Genomic DNA, 17160 nt, shown 5'->3' with positions numbered 1-17160 from the left:
AAGTAAGTGGAAAGTATTCTTGTCCATAGTACCTTTGTCACAGAAGTCCTCAGCCAGCCATTTGGAAACCACTGGTCTAGGCTAGTACGATTTATAAAAAACAACCCATGGCACTGCAGGAGGAGGAACCACAAGGTGGCAATCTCTCTCCGTACTTGTACTGGCAAAAGAAACCTCTGGCAAAAGAATCTCGGACAGTAACTGTGTAAAGCTGCAGAGACGGATGGTCACGTCTTGTATCTTCCAGAGTCCCAGCAACGCTCATTTCGATGCTGGATTTTCTCTTCTGAACGCTTTTCCCTTTAGGTTGAAACCCTCAGTCTTGAAAAGGTGGCACTGGAGGCTGCTTTTTGCTGGCTTTTCCATCCTTTGTCCCAAAATGGGCACCAGACGTTGCTTGCTGACTACCAGTGGTGCTTGTGTGCGTGCTGGTAGGAGCTACTGTGCGCTGGGAGAGAAAGTTTCCTCCTGCACTGGAGGCACTATCTACTTCAGAGTATTGCTAACCTGCTAGTGGGGATAGATAATAATAATAATGATATATTAATGTATAATGTAACAGTTGCATCAGGATCCTGCTTCAGGCACTGAGATGCCTCAATGGGAGCAAAATAACCTGGACTAGGCAGTGACCTGCGGGCTGAGTGTGGCATATGGTCTCGACGGGACTGCAAAGCCTTAGTGACAATAGCTCCACTCCTAAAAGGATGTGGCCAGAGGGTGTAAAAACGCAAAGAGAAATAATGCTCATTTTGGGGTGGAGCTGCCCTGGTCCTACAGTATCAAACACCATCTGCTGCAATGAGCTCCATGTCGATCAGGACATAGTTGTGTTCTTGCCAGATGTTAGCTTACATGTGCTACATGTAAAAGTAAACTGGTGCGAAAGCTGTGGTCTGATGTGCTTTCAGTAGGATTTGCCCTGCATAAGTGACGACGTGCTAGCCAGCCTCTTGCTGAGAGGATGCACTCCAGAAGTTGCAGGTGTGTGGCTGGAGCATGTTCAATAAGTCAAGATAGGAAATATCTTCCAAAGTTCCAAATAAGACAAAACAAACTAAGCTTTAGCACATGCTCAGTTGATGGAGTCTTTGGCAAGTATGACATGAATTTGCAAGGCTCTCACCGAGGCCTGTCCCAGCTGTATCCTGCCTGCTGAGTCCTTCAGCAAGCACGGCATAGCTATCCTTGTTTTCTTCTTATGCCAAAGTCTCCTTTTTTTACCTGTTCTCCGCTTACAACATTGCTCGGCTTTACACCCTGTGTGCCCCCACTGAACTCTCTCTGCAGCTTCTGTGTCACAGGCTGCGACACCCATGATCCCTACCAGTGGTGACATATCTAATCACGGCTGTCCTCTTCCAGCTCTGAATGTGCAGGTCCAGGAGGAGGGAAGCATGGACATGGGGAGTTCTGTAAAGTCGCATCACCTTGACTTCAAGGCCTGAAGTCAGGGTCCCAGAGGCTGTGGGTTGCAATTTGCTTCCTTCCTGGTTGATGGGAGCCCAGGGGTTCTGCTGTCTACTGATCCTCCAGGAAGGGCCAGGAGCCACTGGGGGACTGCTAGTGGGGATAGAAATGTTAGCAATCCAAATCATGATGGGAAACAGAAGGAATAAAGAATATCTGGATTTCTTTTTTTCTCCCCAGAAAGCGGGAAGAAATCTAGCGAGGACAAGGCTGGCTTCTCCTAGAATACATATGCAACATGATTGTCACTAATGTTCTGTAGCTGGCTGAGAAGATACTTTCCCCAAGTAAGTGAAATTAGCACTAAGATGTGGGATATATAGTAACTTATGAGGCAGAAGGAATAAGACCCCAGGCAAGGGAGCTCCAAACAGTGCACTGTGTCTTTTTTTTCCCCCATCTCTGAGTCCATGGGTTTCAATTAACCCGTTTTATCTATCCTGGCCATGGTTGCTGCAGGTTTGCGAAGCTTTACCCAGCCTTCTGGATGATGACGTGTTAAGCGCTCAGTTTGTGATAACCAATTTTCTCCTGAAATGATACCAAAAGTCTGCTGTTTTGATTTAAACCGGTTTCCCAAGCATTTTGGTTAATAATAAAAGACAGTCCACTCCAAGAGAATCTAACTTGAGGAAGCCATGAAATTTAATTCATTTCTGCAACTTAAATATATAATCAGTGACATATGGTAATACTAAATACAGGGGAAAATGTCATTGTTTAAGGCAAATTTCTGCATTCAGTCAAGACCCAATAGTTGTAACATCAAACTGTAGTTTCCATTGTACAGGAAATAAAGCATCATTTTTTTTTCAAAGAAAATAGACATGCAATTGCATGCCTATTATGTTGCTTATGTAGCTTTATTTTTAGCTTTCTCCATGTTGCAGTTACTAAAGGGCTAACAGAAGGGAAACTGGGGAGAAGAAACAACAACAGGCAACACCCAGATCGTGGTAGAAAGGATGAAGGAGATGTCTGCACTATGAATATATGCTTTTTCCCTGCAGTTGTTTCTGAGCAGTAAGCTGCTGTGTCTGTGCTGGGGACCCTGCACCTTCCCCCTTGCTTCTGCAGACATGGCAGCACTGAAGCAGTGCTGAGGTCAGGCTATGGTGCTGTAAGGACTGTGGAAATGCTTCTCTCGGGGCTCTTTGTCATCATGCAACATTTCTCTCCTGCCCCATTACTCCCAAGGTAGGGGAAGGAACTATCTGCTTGTTCCTTGTCAGTAGGAGAGGTAGGGTTTATATCAGATTCATGTGAAGCTGCAGGCAGACCTTGTCTTTGCATGGTTTCAGCCTAAGAAGTGATGCTTGCAGACCTTTGTCTCTCAATCACCACCTTAAAGAGGAGCAGCTCAGGAATTTGACTGTTGTTGTTGGAATTTATGCAGAAAGAGGATTGCTTTTTCTGGATTTGAGAGCTTTTTGATGGGTGATGAAAGCAGACTGTTGGTTTAAGGTCTATCCAGTGTCAGCCCGTTTAAGGTCTATCTAGCATCAGTCTGTCTTCTCCTCCCTCCATTAGTACAGTTCAGTGATGTACTGCTGGCCTTCCCCCCTTGTTGGGTGGTGCTCACTCCTTACCCTCCTCATCTCCTGTGTTCATTCTGGGCGTTCAGTGCTTCTACACCACTGGCATTTTACTTTATTTCTCCTTCATCTACTTGTCTGGTTTTCAGGTGTGACCCATAATGTGCAGTGGTTCCTCCTCTTGCTCTCTAGCTGTGAGTTTCTGATTTCTCTAAGCAAACCAACAGTCTGCAGCCTTGACATAGCTGATTTATCCTGTCTTTGTCTATGGCAGGGCTGTGCTTAGTTGTCCTGACAGAGCTGGTGACAGAGGTGCCATAAGTGCATAGATACAGAGGACAGAGGTTTACAGTTTTATCATTACCTGAAAGATTCCCATTTTTTCCTGTCTCTTACCCCAGCAACATCTCTAACTTGAGAGCATTTTGGCTGCTTTTTCTTCCCCTGAGCTCCATCTCCTCATTGGTTTCTGCACACAGCCCCTTACTCTTTTTCATAATTGACTAGTTTGCTCCTCCAGCCTTGCACTTCATCCATCTTCCTATTTCCCCCTCTCTGATCTACTCCTCATGTCCGCTTCCTTCGTTTTTGCTGCTGGAATGTGAAGCATCTCTCCAGAAAAATAGAAGGTCTCTGTGAACTTTTACCACCACCCCCCGTATTCCCTCTTCCTTCACCTCTATCATCTCCTCCCAGATGGTGGGACAAATACTTGCTCACATTCATTCTCAGGCTTGTAAAACTGGCGTATTCGCTTCTCTTTCTTTTTTACGTGATGATGTGAAGCAAGGATAATTCTACACATTTCTCTGCTCCTCAGTGCTGGGCTCCATTTGAGGAAAATGTTTCTGAGGCTATTGTGGTCTTTGGAGCGCTGCAGAGCTCCAGGTCTCACTGTTGTGTTTTTCCTCTGTATCTCTTTGACTATGACAAATTGCTGCCACATTTACTGCTACTCAAGATCGAAAGACAAAAGCTAAATCAGTCCCAGCCATTGATGAGTACAGAGAAGTTCATGGATGCAAAGAGCATTCTCTGTCAAAGGGCGTTGTTATACACACCTCAGTCACTGGGTTTTTTTTCTGCTTGCTGAAGAGGTGCTGGGCAAAGGGCATTTCTGTCTGCTACGATGGCACCTGGTTTGACCAGCCTCTAGAGCAGTTCCCAAAGCTTTATGGAAATCATGAATCTCAGTTTTTCAAGAACATGAAAACACCTGTTGGGAGATGGACACTTTGGGAGACCACTAGTTCTCTCTATAGACAAATCTGCAGGGTTAGGGTACCCTGGGCTTGTCAGAGTAATTTTGACACCACATGTCAAATTAGGCAGGTTACAGAAAATAATAAATGCAGCTTATTCTAGCAGAGTACGTGATATCTAAGTGCTATCTAACATGTACATGATATCTAACAGTACTGGAAATTAAGTTACAGAAAGAAAAAAGAAAAGAAAAGAAAAAGATCGTTGATCAGCAGCTGCCTAAAACCCAACTTCATCCCCCAGTTTCTCATATGTCTTCCCGTGGTATGCCAGCTAGGGAGAGCCCACGCTCCCACACTCCCAACCTTTATGGGACTTCTGCCTTGTTTTTGTCCCTGTCCCTGTCCCTTTTTTTTTTTTTTTTTTTTTTTTTTAATATGTTTCCCAATTAGGCAGCTAGTGAGTACAGTGACTCTCAAAGGAAAGCCTGGCACCACTGTGCTCTATTTTCCTATGGCTAGATTTGGAAATACCAGTTTGTGTTGCTTTCATGCTGGCAAAAATGCAAAGACAGAATTGCCAACTGTACTTTTCCTGACCAGGCAGTTGGTTTTGATTGATGCCTTGCTTTTTGCACGTATGGAGGGAGGAAGCGCTCTCAGTAGGCTTGCTTTCCTCCCGCTGTTGCCGAGCTCCCTTGCCAGCCAGTCCTCCTAGCTCAGACAGATGTCTTTGCTTGTTACAGAACTTCCCAGGTTACCTACATTAAAGAGCAACGCACAGATACTGTATTAAATCAGGCAACTGTCCTCTGCCTGCTTGTTCAGGTTAGATGTGATATATAAACATGCTAGAAAATGGTTTCAGCAGTGGAGTTCAGACTGTGCAACACCCACCTTGAGGCACTGGCAGTTTTAGGAGGTTGCATTCCAGACATTAAGGCTCTTGTGGTGAAAATGATGGACACTGCAGTGCAGAAAGAGCAAAAACCTCAGTAAAAAGAATCTGTCATGCAACTGCGTGCTCTGATGACCACAGCTTTACCACATTCACGGGCCTTGCTGTTCTTCTCAGAAATTGTCATGCCATGGTACAGGGCAGGAACTTAAATGTCTGGGAAGAAAATGTATTTTGGTAAAGTATCTATGGATAATGCTCTTAATTTTCACTTGCTGAATTTTCTCCTTGCTGGCTTCTTTTAGAGCATCCATAACTCAGGTTTACTTGACAGCACTACAGAAACAGACATGGCTGATATCTTGGGAATCAAAGACATGATTATTTTTTTTTTTTAAAAGGCTGTCTAGCCTGTTTTATCCTTCCCAGCCTAATGGAGGTTTGTTTGGTACAGGACATCCTCTGATGATAATAACTTTCATCATTTATGAGCAGAAGTTTATTTTCTAGTGAACTAAAAATGTTCCTCCTAAGATGGTTTTCCCCGTTTTCTTTTGGGCCGATTTGTACAGCCTGAGATCTCAGTTTAAATTTCCATTGTGCATTTTCTTCATCTTTTTTAATCAGCCTTGCCATCCAAAGAGGTTTCTTATGCTGAAACCCTTCAAAAACTGCTCAGACCATTTACGACAAGCACTTTCACAGGCAGTAGCTCTACAAAAGTGAGGAGAAATCGAAGTAATTACCTATAATAACGAAGTTAAATGCAGATTTAAGTGTTTGTGAATTGCGACTGACTGAAAGGGTGCCAAACATTTTGCAAATATACACAAAAAGACAGGCCCCTGCTCTAATCGGCTTGTAAATTAAAAGGAAAGTACATTGGCAAGAGCAGAAGAGATGATATGACATGCTTTAAATAGTTTATAGGGAGCTGGAGGATTGTTGTTTATTTGGTGATGTTGGGAAAATATTTAATGTGCTTTGGTTAAACTCTTTATAGAAATGCTTCTCCTCCCCCAGTTTTCTTTTCGAATGACTGTTTTGGAGATTAAAACCAGCAAGTTTAGAGTAGATGGAAAATGGAGAAACGTATTTCCAAATCGACAAAACCGCGAGTAAATCTTTATAGATACTTTTTATGTGAGTCAGGCTTTCTGAAGTAATTATCGTAATATAAGAAAGGACCAGCCCTTCACCGCCCCTGCGGACGGCGAGCCAGGGTCGCAGCTGGTGTAAATTGAGATACCTCCTATCTGGTGTGCACTGCTGGGAAGGGGGTGTAACGGACCCCCCCGCAGCCCCCCGGGCCAGCACCGGGCCCGCACCGGGCGGCACCAGCGGCTCCGGGGGCGGCAGCGCGGGGGGCCCGGGGCTCCCCGCACCTCCACTGCTCGCAGGCAGCTAGAGCTTCTTAGCGTTTAAAGGGCTTCTACAGCAAAACTACAACTCATTAAAAAAGGCAAAAAAAGCCAAAAAGCAACAAAACGCAGAACTCCCCAAACAGGTTTATTTTTAGATTCGAGTTGCCATCGCTGCAGCCAGGTGCAAAGTGGGGTGCAATTGCTTTTGCGAGGCCACCGAATCGGGGCAGGCTCCACTTACTGGTGTGGAAAGCTGAGATAGGTAAGTGAGTATTTCCTTTAGTGCCGTCTTCCCAGAATCTGGAAGCTGACCCTGGCAGCTGGGAGACTTTTTGCTCCTTCCCCTGCTGTTTTATGTTGTTGGTGATATCTCCGCAGATAAGTGACTTCACTGCATCCGGAGTTTGCATTCAAAGCGGAGACTAATTGCGAGGAACGTTTCAGAATAAACACATTTCTCTTCCAAAGTAGTTTGCTTGTAAGGAAAGAAAAAATATATCAAGGAGGTTAAACAGGATAATTGGTTTTCTTTCTTGTCATTTACTATATAATGCTCTAGAGTTTCGTTTTGAAGTACAGACATCCTTAGCAGGAGGCGCGATACAAAAATTCGGCCTGCAACCACCACACCAATTTAAGCAAGAAATGCCCGTGAAGCCTTTCTGACATCTGATAATACAGGAAAAAAACCCATAAAATAACGAGATGAATCAGAAACTCGTGTCCCTCGTTCGGAGGTGACCCAAAAATCTCAACAGCTTCTGAAGCGAAGGCTTCAGGTCCTGCATCAGTTTTAAGCGCTATTGCAAACTACAGCTGAAGTGTTTGCAGCCGAACACAAATTTCCAGGCTTAAATTGCCTTCTTCCTGTCCCGGGATGCCAGGGCTTTGCACAGCTGAAATTGCACAGCCCTTTCCCCCGGATCCTCTTACTTGCAGCGCTCGAAGCCCCGCTGCTCCGGGCGCCCCCGTGCCGCTCGCTGCCAGCCTCGTCCGAGCGGCCTTTCACTGAGCCCCGCTCCCCTCTCTGTCCTACCGGGATGGTGTCACGACAAATCCTGGTTTGTGCGTTCCCTGCTCACCCCTAGCAGAGCCAGAGGTAGGTTTCATCCCGTCCCCTCCTTTGCTATTCGGTGCACGGTGACTCCGTGCCCCGGCAAGCCCGGGGCTGGCAGCGGGGCAGGGGGGGCTGCCCCCCGGGGCGAGGGGCTTGGAGCGTTTCGCAGGGCACAGAGACGAGGAGACAGGAGATTTCCAGGGGAGAAGGCGCTGCCCGCGGACTTCCTCGGGACCCAGGCCCGAGTGCCTCCACTTTCCTCGGGGCTCCGCCGAGCGCACCGAGCTGTGAGACGTCGTGGGAGACACCGGCTCCGCTCCCTCCGCCTCCCGGGCCCTGGCTGGGGCAGGCGGGGACCGCAGGTGGCTCTGCACGGGGAGCGGGAGGAGCGGGAGTGGGCTCCCAGCCGCGGGGAGCCCAGCCGGGAGAGCGGGCCGTCCGTGCGCTGGAATCGCCCCTGGCCCGGGCTGCTCGGGGCGGCCGCCCCGCAGCGCTCGCCGCTCGTACCCGGGCCGGGCCGGGCTCCCCGCAGACGGCTGCCCGCTGTCTGGCCGCTCTTCCGTGCGGCTCCTTGCGGCCCGGCTCCCGGCGCCATGTGTGCCTCTGTTACGGAGTCCCGCTGCTCCCCGCGGCCCCGGCACCTCCCGACCCTGGCGCGGCGGCGTCCGCAGGTGGGTGCCGGCTCCCCGCCGCGCCGGGCCCCTCACCAGCAGATGGTGCTGCGGGCGCCCCATCACCGGGGCTCCGGGGTTGCGGGGCCCCGACGGACCGCACAGAGCCCGGCTCAGTCCAGCCTTTCTCAGCCCTCCGTCGCCGGTCCGGGCAGCGGCACCGGGGCCCTGCGTGCCGCCTGGCCTGGACGAAGCGGGAACGGGGACGGGCCGCGGCGGAGGGCCCAGGTAGGGCGCTGTATGCGTCCCGGAGCTCGCCGGCTGCTGGCATGCGGCAGCCCGCGACTTGCCCAGGACCCGGCTGCTGGCGTGGTAGGCTGCCCGGTGCTCGTGAGGGAGCATGGCCCATTGGGGTGGACACTTCCTGAGATGAACGATCGTTCCCGGGGTGCTCGGCAGCGGTCACCGATCCCAGGCCCGGTGTCACCAGCCTGCGCCCAGCGCCGAGACCCGCGTCCGCTCGCACCTCTGCAGCGCGCCGAGACCGGGCAGTCCTGCCGCGGGCCGTCTCGCAGGCAGGGGCCGCGGGCTGGCACCGACGCGAGGGACATCGTCGGTTCCATCGAGCTCTGTTGTCCTTTGCACCCCCGATGCGGACTTTTCCACACCGGGAGCTGCCGCTGTCGCTCCCCTCCTTTCCCCGCCGCGGGTCGGACAACTCTGGGCCCAGAGGCCGGTGGGAGCGGGAGGCCGGCGGCCCGATTTCCCGCGCCCCCGCCCCCTCCGTGCCCGACCTGCCTCCGTGCACTCGCCGGCCGAGCCGGTGGCTCCGAGCGGGGCGATCCGGGCGTGCCGCGTCGGAGCTCCGGGTGCCGGCGGCCCAGCCCCGCTGCGCCCGTCGAGTCCCGCGGAGCCGTCAGCGCTCAGCACCGGGGGCCTCGCCCAGCCCTGCCGGTCCCGCTCAGTGGTTTGGTTCCCCGCCCCCCGGTGTGATTAATCCCCCTTTCCCCCAACCAGGGGTCGCCCCGCTGCCTTACCGCCTCGGCCATTCCTGCAGCTGGCGACAAGATAAGGCCGGGCTGGGCGGCCGCCGCGCTCCGGCCCCGGTCCCGACCCCCCCGGTGACTCGGTGTCCCGGCTCCGGCCCGGTTTTGTGCGGTGCGGGAGCTCCCGCGGCGGAAAGCGGCTGCCGGTGGGCGACAGAGCCGGCGCAAAGCGAAAGCTCGCTCGGTGCTGGCGGGGCTGCGGCGGGCCGGCGGGCCCCGAGCCGAGGGGGTTAAACCAGGAGCCTCCCCTTACCTTCAAAAAGTTAAAAATGTCTGGAGCCTGCATCTCTTAAAGGGGCGGTGCTGGCTGCAAGGAGTCTTGGCACCGGCTGCGAGAAAGGCTGGTCAGGGGCGTGAGTTCCCCTCCACCAGCACCAAAACATTGCAAAAAAAGGCAGAGCGCCCCACACTTTAGATAAGGACAATTAGCCACCAGCGAGCCCCTGCAGACAGCAAGTTAATTAGGGGTTTCCTGCTCTCCGGCATGCCCTGTCCCAGCTCCTGCCCCCCCGGGCTCTTAGCCCTGATGGCACCTGGGCTGGCTCTCATGGCCACCTTCTCGCTGCCCTCCCAGGCCGGGGACAGGAGAGCGCTGCCAGTGGAGAAACCTCCAGGTGTGAAGGGAAGAACTCTCATTCTCCTTGATGTCAACACCAAGAGCCCTGTCAGGATAATCAGTGAGAATTTCCTCTCCCTACAGCTGGACCCCTCCATCATTCATGATGGCTGGCTCGATTTCTTAAGGTAAGGCAGGAGCCCCCCGGCGCCCTCCCCACGCTGCCCGCGGGGCGCCCCGGCGGCCCCGCCGCCCAGCCCCGCCGGGCTCCGCGCTGCTGGCGGCGCTTGTTGTGACGGAGGGAGCGAGGCCATGGTTTCCATTAAGATGCACATGTTTGCAATGGAGAAAGCATTTCGGAGACTTATCAGTTATGACTGCAAAAATGTCGTGCTCCCCTCGCTCCAACAACCGCTCCTCTGCAAAAAGCACAACACGGGGCCGAGGCAGCACAGGGAAAAAATACAACCAACCAAAAACAAACCAGCCCCCAAAAACCCAGCAGCAGGAACGGGGCCGCCTGCCGAGCCGAGCCTTCCCCAGGTCCCGACGGGCGGAGAGCGGGGTGCCGGCCAGGTCTTCAGAGCCCTCCGCTCCCCGGACTTCCAGCCCGGCGCGGGGGGCAGAGCCAGGCTGCAGCTGCGCTGGGCTCCACCGGCGGTGCGGAGCGGCCGCGGCCTGGAGGCGCTGGGACGGCCGGAAAGCCCTCTCCCTGCGGGGTAAGTCGGGGAGCGGGAGCGGGTCTCCCCCAGCACGCCAGCTCCAAGGGTCCCTTCGGCTGCCGCCTCCGCCTCCGGGGAAGGAGCGGGGCGAGGAAGAGGGAAGGAGCGGGCGAAGCGGAGCCGGGCCGGCTCCCGCTGCCCTCCCCTCCCGTCCCCTCCCCGCTCCGCTCCCCGGCGGCTCGGCCCGCCGCACGGTCCCGCGCGGCGCTGAGCGCTTCTGCCGCCGGGACGCCGCTGCACTTGTCCGGGGGGCGCCGGGGCGGGCACGGGGGGGGGTGTCGGGGGGTAGCCGGGTCCTGCCGGCCGCCGGGCCACCACCGGCAGGCGGGGCGGCTCCCCGCTCCCGGGCCGCGCCGCTCGGCCGGCGCAAAGCCCCGCAGCCGGGCGCCGCTGCGGAGGTACCCGTGCGCATCGCGCCAGGCGGGGCAGCAGGGCCCGGAGAGGGCAACGGCGGCTCCCCGAAACCCCGTGGCCGCTGGTCGTCGCCGGTCCCGAGGCAGGGCGAGCCCGGCCCGGCCCGCGGCGCCCTCAGCCCGCTCTCTGCTCTCCCCAGCTCCCGGCGGCTGGTGACCCTGGCGCGGGGCCTGGCCCCCGCCTTCCTGCGCTTCGCGGGCAAGAGGACGGACTTTCTGCAGTTCCACAACGTGAAGAACCCGGCCAAGAGCCGCGGCGGGCCCGGCCCCGACTACTACCTCAAGAACTACGAGGACGGTGAGCTCCGGGGCCGGGGCCGGGGCGGGGGGCGGGCGCGGCGGCGGGGGGGCTGCGGGCGCCGGGCGGTCCCGCTCCGCCTGCCCCGCGCTCCCCGTGCCCCGGCGGGGCCGTGCCGCGCCCGGGCCGTGCTACTGCCGGGCACCGGGCAGGGGAGCCTCCCCCGAATCCTTCCCTTCCTGAACGGGGGGAGCCGGGGAGATCGGCGGAGCCCGTCCGCCCGTTGCCGGTGGATCCGGCGGACGCCGACCCCCGGGAACAAAAGGCCGGCCCCGGGGAGCGGAGCTTTTCGCGTCCCACCGCTCGCTCCGCCGCACCCGCCGGCTCCCTCCGCTCCCAAGCCCCGAGCGGGCACCGTCGGGCGCAGCGGGGGCTTTGCCGCGGCTCCTGCCGGGGACCGGGCACCGCGGCCCCGGGATGGGGCTCTCTTCTCCCCGGGGCCCGGTACCGTGCCGCGTTCCGCCGCCCGCCGCAGCCCCGGGCCTCCCACCGGGCGCGGTCGTGGCTGGGCCGCTCGGTCCCCGCCGGTGGGTGCCCGGACGAGGCTGCTCGCTCCTCGGGGGCTCTGCCATCGCAGATCATGCCGAGAGCCGCCGCCTGGCCCACGGCTTTCTGCTGCTCCCCTCCTGCCCGCGCCTCTGCCCGCCTCCCCGGGGCTCCGCAGCTGCACAAAAGGCTTTTCGCACCTTTTGCGGCCCTTAATTCACACAAAGAAACTTCGTAGAATAGTCAGGGCCAAGCGTCTCTCCTAAGGCATTTATTTTAAAAAGCAGAAGATCATGTCCGCATGCAAGAATTTATCGATTTTTCTCTCTTGCTTGGTTTTTTTTTTTCCAAAAACCATTTTTCCCCTTACTCAACATCTTACAAAAATTAGTTGAAGATATTTCCATAAGTAATTTTGAAGGCCAATTAATGCCAGACATATCCCAATGGGCAGATCTGTGGAACAGAGGAAGTTTTGCAGAGATCTAGTCAGCAGTACAGTGCTGAATGGAAAAAGCAGATGCATTTGCCAGTTTTCTGATGGCTCTTGCTCCCGCTGTTCCCCCATGTAACATCTGATCTCACTGAGATGAATGTCCCTCTATTCCCACACGCAGGCAGGTGGGTAAGTTTGTGTGCTCCATCTTTCTCTTGGTCTCCTAATTGGAGCAATCCTGATGTTATTCCCTGTTTTTCTTGTAACAAATCTCAGGCGAAGGGTTTGTTGTAAGCTCTGCCTACTGAGAAGCACTTTGGGAGAGAATGCTGACCAAACCTGCCACAGCCACCTTGAACAGAAGAAATTAAGTGTAGTGCATAAAATTGTGGATGGGACTCATACAAAACATTTGTAGGAATAAATTTTCCCACTTTCAATATTTCAACAGCTTGCAGGAGAGAACTTACACTTATTAAATGTCTTCACAACAGCTTTCATGTTAGGAAGGACTGCAAGCTTTTGGCTTCTTTCAGTTTTCCTCGTGGCAATAAAGTTGAAATGTAGCAGCCCTTCAAAATGAAGCTTTTCATAGAAGTTGTAACCACAGGTCTTAACTTTTCATCACTTAAATATGGAACAGAACCATTGCGAATGTGGGTGAGGGAAGGAGGGGACACATGTGGTGTGTATCAAGCATCGGTGTAAATCAGAAAGGTGTGGCAAAAGGGATTTCCTGCCTGGAAGCAAAGCTTTCGTATTTGTTAAGATCTGTGTGCAAACTCCAGGGCTAGAGTTGCTAGTAGCTTGCATCTTTTTGTGCTGAGACTGTACTGAGCGCTTCACTAGAGGGATCCAGTTCTCCAAAATGAAATCCTGATGCCACTGCAACTTGCTGCCCTGCTGTACTGGATCTGAGTGGCCATCTTCTCCTTTTGGAGCATTGGTCTGGTTTTTGTTCCTTCATCTGTGGCTTGCCTGGGACCTGCCTGGGATCAGGGCATGCACAAACATGCAAGCAGATGCCCTTGCTGCGAAGAACTTACAGCCTGGGCAGACAGCACAGAAAAAAGATGGCAATCAGCACCTGAGTGTGGGGGAAGCCAGCAAGCATCCTGCTAGGTACCCTTCCTCCTCCCCGAGTTATCTGGTGTGGTTGGGGTTGTTTTCCACATCTGTGGGCTTTTGTATGTCCAGCATCTATTTTCTGAAATTTCTTGTCTAAGCTTTAGTGGCACAGGAGTGAGGAAGAAAATGGGGGGCTCCATTAGTTAAAAAAGAAAATCATTAAAGGAGAATTTTCTAAGTCTTACGCATCACCTTAGTGATTTTCAGTGAATGACAAGGTTAGCTTGGTGTTTTTTGGCTTCAAGTGTTTGTCTGTTTGCCCGGTGGGTGTACACAGACTCCAGGCCTGTGGCCCCAGCCCCTGGGCTATTTTTGCAGCCCCAGCGGGTGTTCCTGAGCCTCATGTTCCCATGTAGCCTGCACGTAGATGGGGAGGGAAGGGCACATCTTATGTTCCTCTCAGCTGCAGCAATTCAATAGCATGCAGGACTGAGAGGTGAAGGGTATGTGTACAAGAGTGCTCAGAATTGCAGTTACTAGCAAGTAACTCTGTGAGTAGTTCACATCACAGGCGGCTGCACTCCTCTGCATGCTCATAGGCCACCCCACTGTGGCCATCTCAGGCATTCAGATGGGCAGCAGCAGCAACAGGACTGCTTTGCAGCATCCTTTATGAGTCCTCTGCCCTGTGACCACGCTTGCTGGAGTTTGAGTGAATGTCTGTGCAGGGATCTTTGTGCTGTAAATCCTCCTCTGTTACCCCATTGCCCTCCAGATCAGTTATTCCTTGCTGCTGCCTTTGATGGTCTTTTCTATCTCTGCCTTCACCTTCCTGATGATTGGACCTCCTCAGAGATTCGCCCTACTCTTTCCCTTCTGTTTAAAATTATATTGATTTCCCTTTCAAACTGTTACAGCCATGCATAAGTCCACCTTCTGAAAATTGTCTTTACCTAGACAGGTATCCGAAGGTAGGATTCCCCAGCCAATCTTTTTCCTCTCCTTTCCTCCACAGAGAGCATGGGTACTCTCTGAGGGTTTATAGAGGTTGCTTTTGACTTGTATCTAAAATGTACTTCATTTTTCTGAAATGAGGTGTTTCCTTTAGGCTTCAGGGTCATTCTTTTGTTGTACAAATTCTTCCTGGAAGCACAGACCTGGAAGTATTGTGTAATACCAGGTGTGTATGGCATCCTTCCTTTGTAACTCAGAACAGCCTCACCCCAGTCCAGACCAGTCATGTCTGGGCAGTAAAGGTAATGAAGTGGTGAGTGATCTGTGGTGGCAGCCTGTGAATGCCCATGAAGAAGGTGCATGTGGCAACTTGTTTCAGCACTGCATATAAAGCTGGCCCAGCAATTTCATCACCTGGTGGCAGATTTGTCCGTACCTGACAGAGCAATTTGTAAAAGTGGTTGCCTATGATGAACGGTTCAGGTGAGCCATAGGGTATGCAGTCGCTGCTGTTGGCAGCATTCCTATATGTGCCTGCTGAAGTCTGCTAAATATTAGAAGGTCGTCTAACTAATTTGTTATTTTAACACCCCTGTCTATAGTGTGCACCAGGGGGCTGCCATCCTGTGCAGCCCCTACTTTGCGTGGTCAGCCCTGGAGTCCACCCTGCTTGGGTATGGCACTGGCCAGCCTCAGGTCTGTTAGAGAATCAGTTTAATGTATGTCAAGCTCTGTGGTACCAGGAGGTGGGGCTGTGCCAGAGACTTTTTGACATTTGATGATCAAGAGGTGTAACTTTTTTAGCCTGAGAGACTTTTCTCTCCCTTACATGGTGTTTCTCTGTATGTGCCCTGCTGAGTTTGTTTTTCTTCACCAGCTGTGCTAAGAGATGTGTTTTATTATCTCCTGCCATAGGCACATATGATCCCTGGGCAGGTACCAAGGTGTAAGGTCTCATGCTTTGTAGTAGACATGCTTCTCCTTTTGCTGTTGGATTGCATACCAAGCAATCTGTTTGGCCTGTCCTTTCAACTGCCTCACGCGTGCCAAGGAGCAGCTGGGTCTGAGGAATGGGACAATAAGATACATTGGTCTCCAGGAAAACAGGCTTGGCTTGAGCAGCTGCTTTTTGGAGCAAACGCACAGGGCTGCCTGTTTGCTGTAGATGCTGGTACAAAAAACTCCTCTGAAGTTTGGTTTGATAAAATCTGATTCACGTGCTGCCCTGATGTTTCGTGTTGGGGTGTCACGTGTGGTGTGGAGATCTGGTGTTAGTTCAGCAAGGGATGATGCAGGTGCTGCCTCAGTGCTTGAACCTAGAGCCCATTTCAGAAGCTCTCTGCTGGTGGTACGGCATGAGTTTGGTGGGATGATGTGGAACCTCCTCATCTGCAAGGCAGTCTTCAACTGCCTCTCATCTTGAAGCCACACAGACCAGCCTTGGACAACCTGTGGAGGTATAAACATTGCTTAGAATTTCCCCCTGTGCATATGTGCTGTGAAGGAAAACTCAAGGGAAAAAGTTACTCATAGCTGGAGTTCTTCAAAATGTATTGACCCAAATGCACAGCTGCTCCATGCTGTCCCTCAGGCTTTGTGTAGCCTATTGGGATTGTGTGGCTGAGACCAAAGGACATTTACCACACACAGCCAGTACGGCCCTGTGTGGGTCATGGGAGAGAGAGGGGAAGGGGAGCACATATGCACACTGTAGGTAGTGCGTCAGAAAAGTTTCTGAGCTGAAGTGCATATGGACAACACATTTCAAAAACACTCTTTTAATTGCTGGTAACTTACTTCCTTCTATTCTATCTCCTTTTTTGGAGAGGATACTGGGCATCTGGAAAAATAGCCAATTACCACAAAAAACTGGAAAAATACATGTTTCTTAAGCCTTCCATACTAGTCTGCAGATTCTGCTATATAGCGTGGGAAACTTCACACTGTGCTGTGTAATCCTGGCACAGATTTTCAGGGTGTCCTTTCCATCTGGGATCCATTCCTTCAGATGCCTTCAGGTACCTGGCACTGCATCTGAACCTCAAGATTTGTGCAGCAGGGGGAATGTCATTTCACCCTTGCTCAGTCTGTATTGCACAGGCAGCTTCTAGGATGCTGTGCTTTTAGAGTATGTGCGAGGATGTAAGTTATCGAGTGGAAAGGTAGATAATAATCTGCTAAATGATCAGAGGATTCTTTTATATGTATGTGGGATTGCACAGAGGCTGGAGCTGACCTCAGTCAGGGCTGCTGCTCCCACTCTTCTGTCCCTTCTGGCATATTTGTGCCCTCTCCTATGCCTGGAGCCTGAGTTTACATGGTGAGTCAGTTCAGAGAACTCAGCTGGCCAAAACCTGGTGGTGGAGAGATGATTGCACTTCAGCTTATTCAGCCGCCTGAACTGATTAATGGTGTGTGACCAGGAAGGTGTAGAGGACAGTGTTGGGAAAGGAAAGCCTGCAGTGAAAGGTGGCACTGCAGCAGCCTTAGCCTTGGTCAGATTAAATCCTGCAAAACTCTGTCCTGAAGGTGGTGAAGCTCATCTCTTGGTTCTCTGCCACCAAAAAGGTTGTTCCCCATGCCTTCTTTTTGCTCTGCTCTGTGTTCTGCTGCTTTTCTTGTGTTGGCTCTGGCACATTTCTGATCCTCTGCTAAGCCAGCAGAAAACCAATTAAGGAAAAAAAGGCAACTGTTTTACTGTGCATTTAGTGAGCAGGATCGTGAGGGTCATCGTGGGGTATGAGGATAGCAGAGCCAGAGCAAGGGAGGGCTATTGCCATGTGGCTGGGACTGCCCCTTTGGCTCTGCCAGCTCATAAAACTTTTCAGCAGATGTTTCTGAATGACGAACCATGCTATTGTGCCAGTGAAAATGAACAAACAAGTTTTCCTTCATTTGAGGAATAGCCTTCTGTTTCTGGTCACCCAGAGCCCCCTTTTTGTCTGCCTAAGCACCCCTCAACAGTTTAGACATCTGTCCTTTCAGAGCTTGCAGAGGGAACAGTTATTTTCATCCTTCAGGAGTTTAGAATGCGGCTCCTTTGG

The 17160-nt window shown here is 52.6% G+C and overlaps 1 protein-coding gene across 2 annotated transcripts in view; it reads left to right on the top strand.

The window, feature by feature from the left end:
• Positions 1-9177: 9177 nt before the first annotated feature.
• The window catches only part of HPSE2 (heparanase 2 (inactive)), a 112492-nt gene continuing 104509 nt past the window's right edge, over positions 9178-17160 (top strand). Inside the window, exons 1-2 of one of the 2 annotated variants that reach the window (XM_040606201.1) lie at positions 9178-9927; positions 11015-11172. In XM_040606201.1, coding sequence (XP_040462135.1) covers positions 9668-9927; positions 11015-11172 — 418 coding nt within the window. In that variant the 5' untranslated portion in view covers positions 9178-9667. Of the gene's footprint in view, positions 9928-10046; positions 10459-11014; positions 11173-17160 lie in introns of those variants that run through there. The other variant, XM_040606199.1, reaches the window with a different exon arrangement.

The sequence above is a fragment of the Falco naumanni genome, chromosome 9 (genome assembly GCF_017639655.2).
Source record: "Falco naumanni isolate bFalNau1 chromosome 9, bFalNau1.pat, whole genome shotgun sequence".
NCBI classification, from domain to species: Eukaryota; Metazoa; Chordata; class Aves; order Falconiformes; family Falconidae; genus Falco; species Falco naumanni.
The sequence above is the reverse complement of the archived record's forward strand: the minus strand, read 5'-3'. Positions and strand labels throughout refer to the sequence as shown.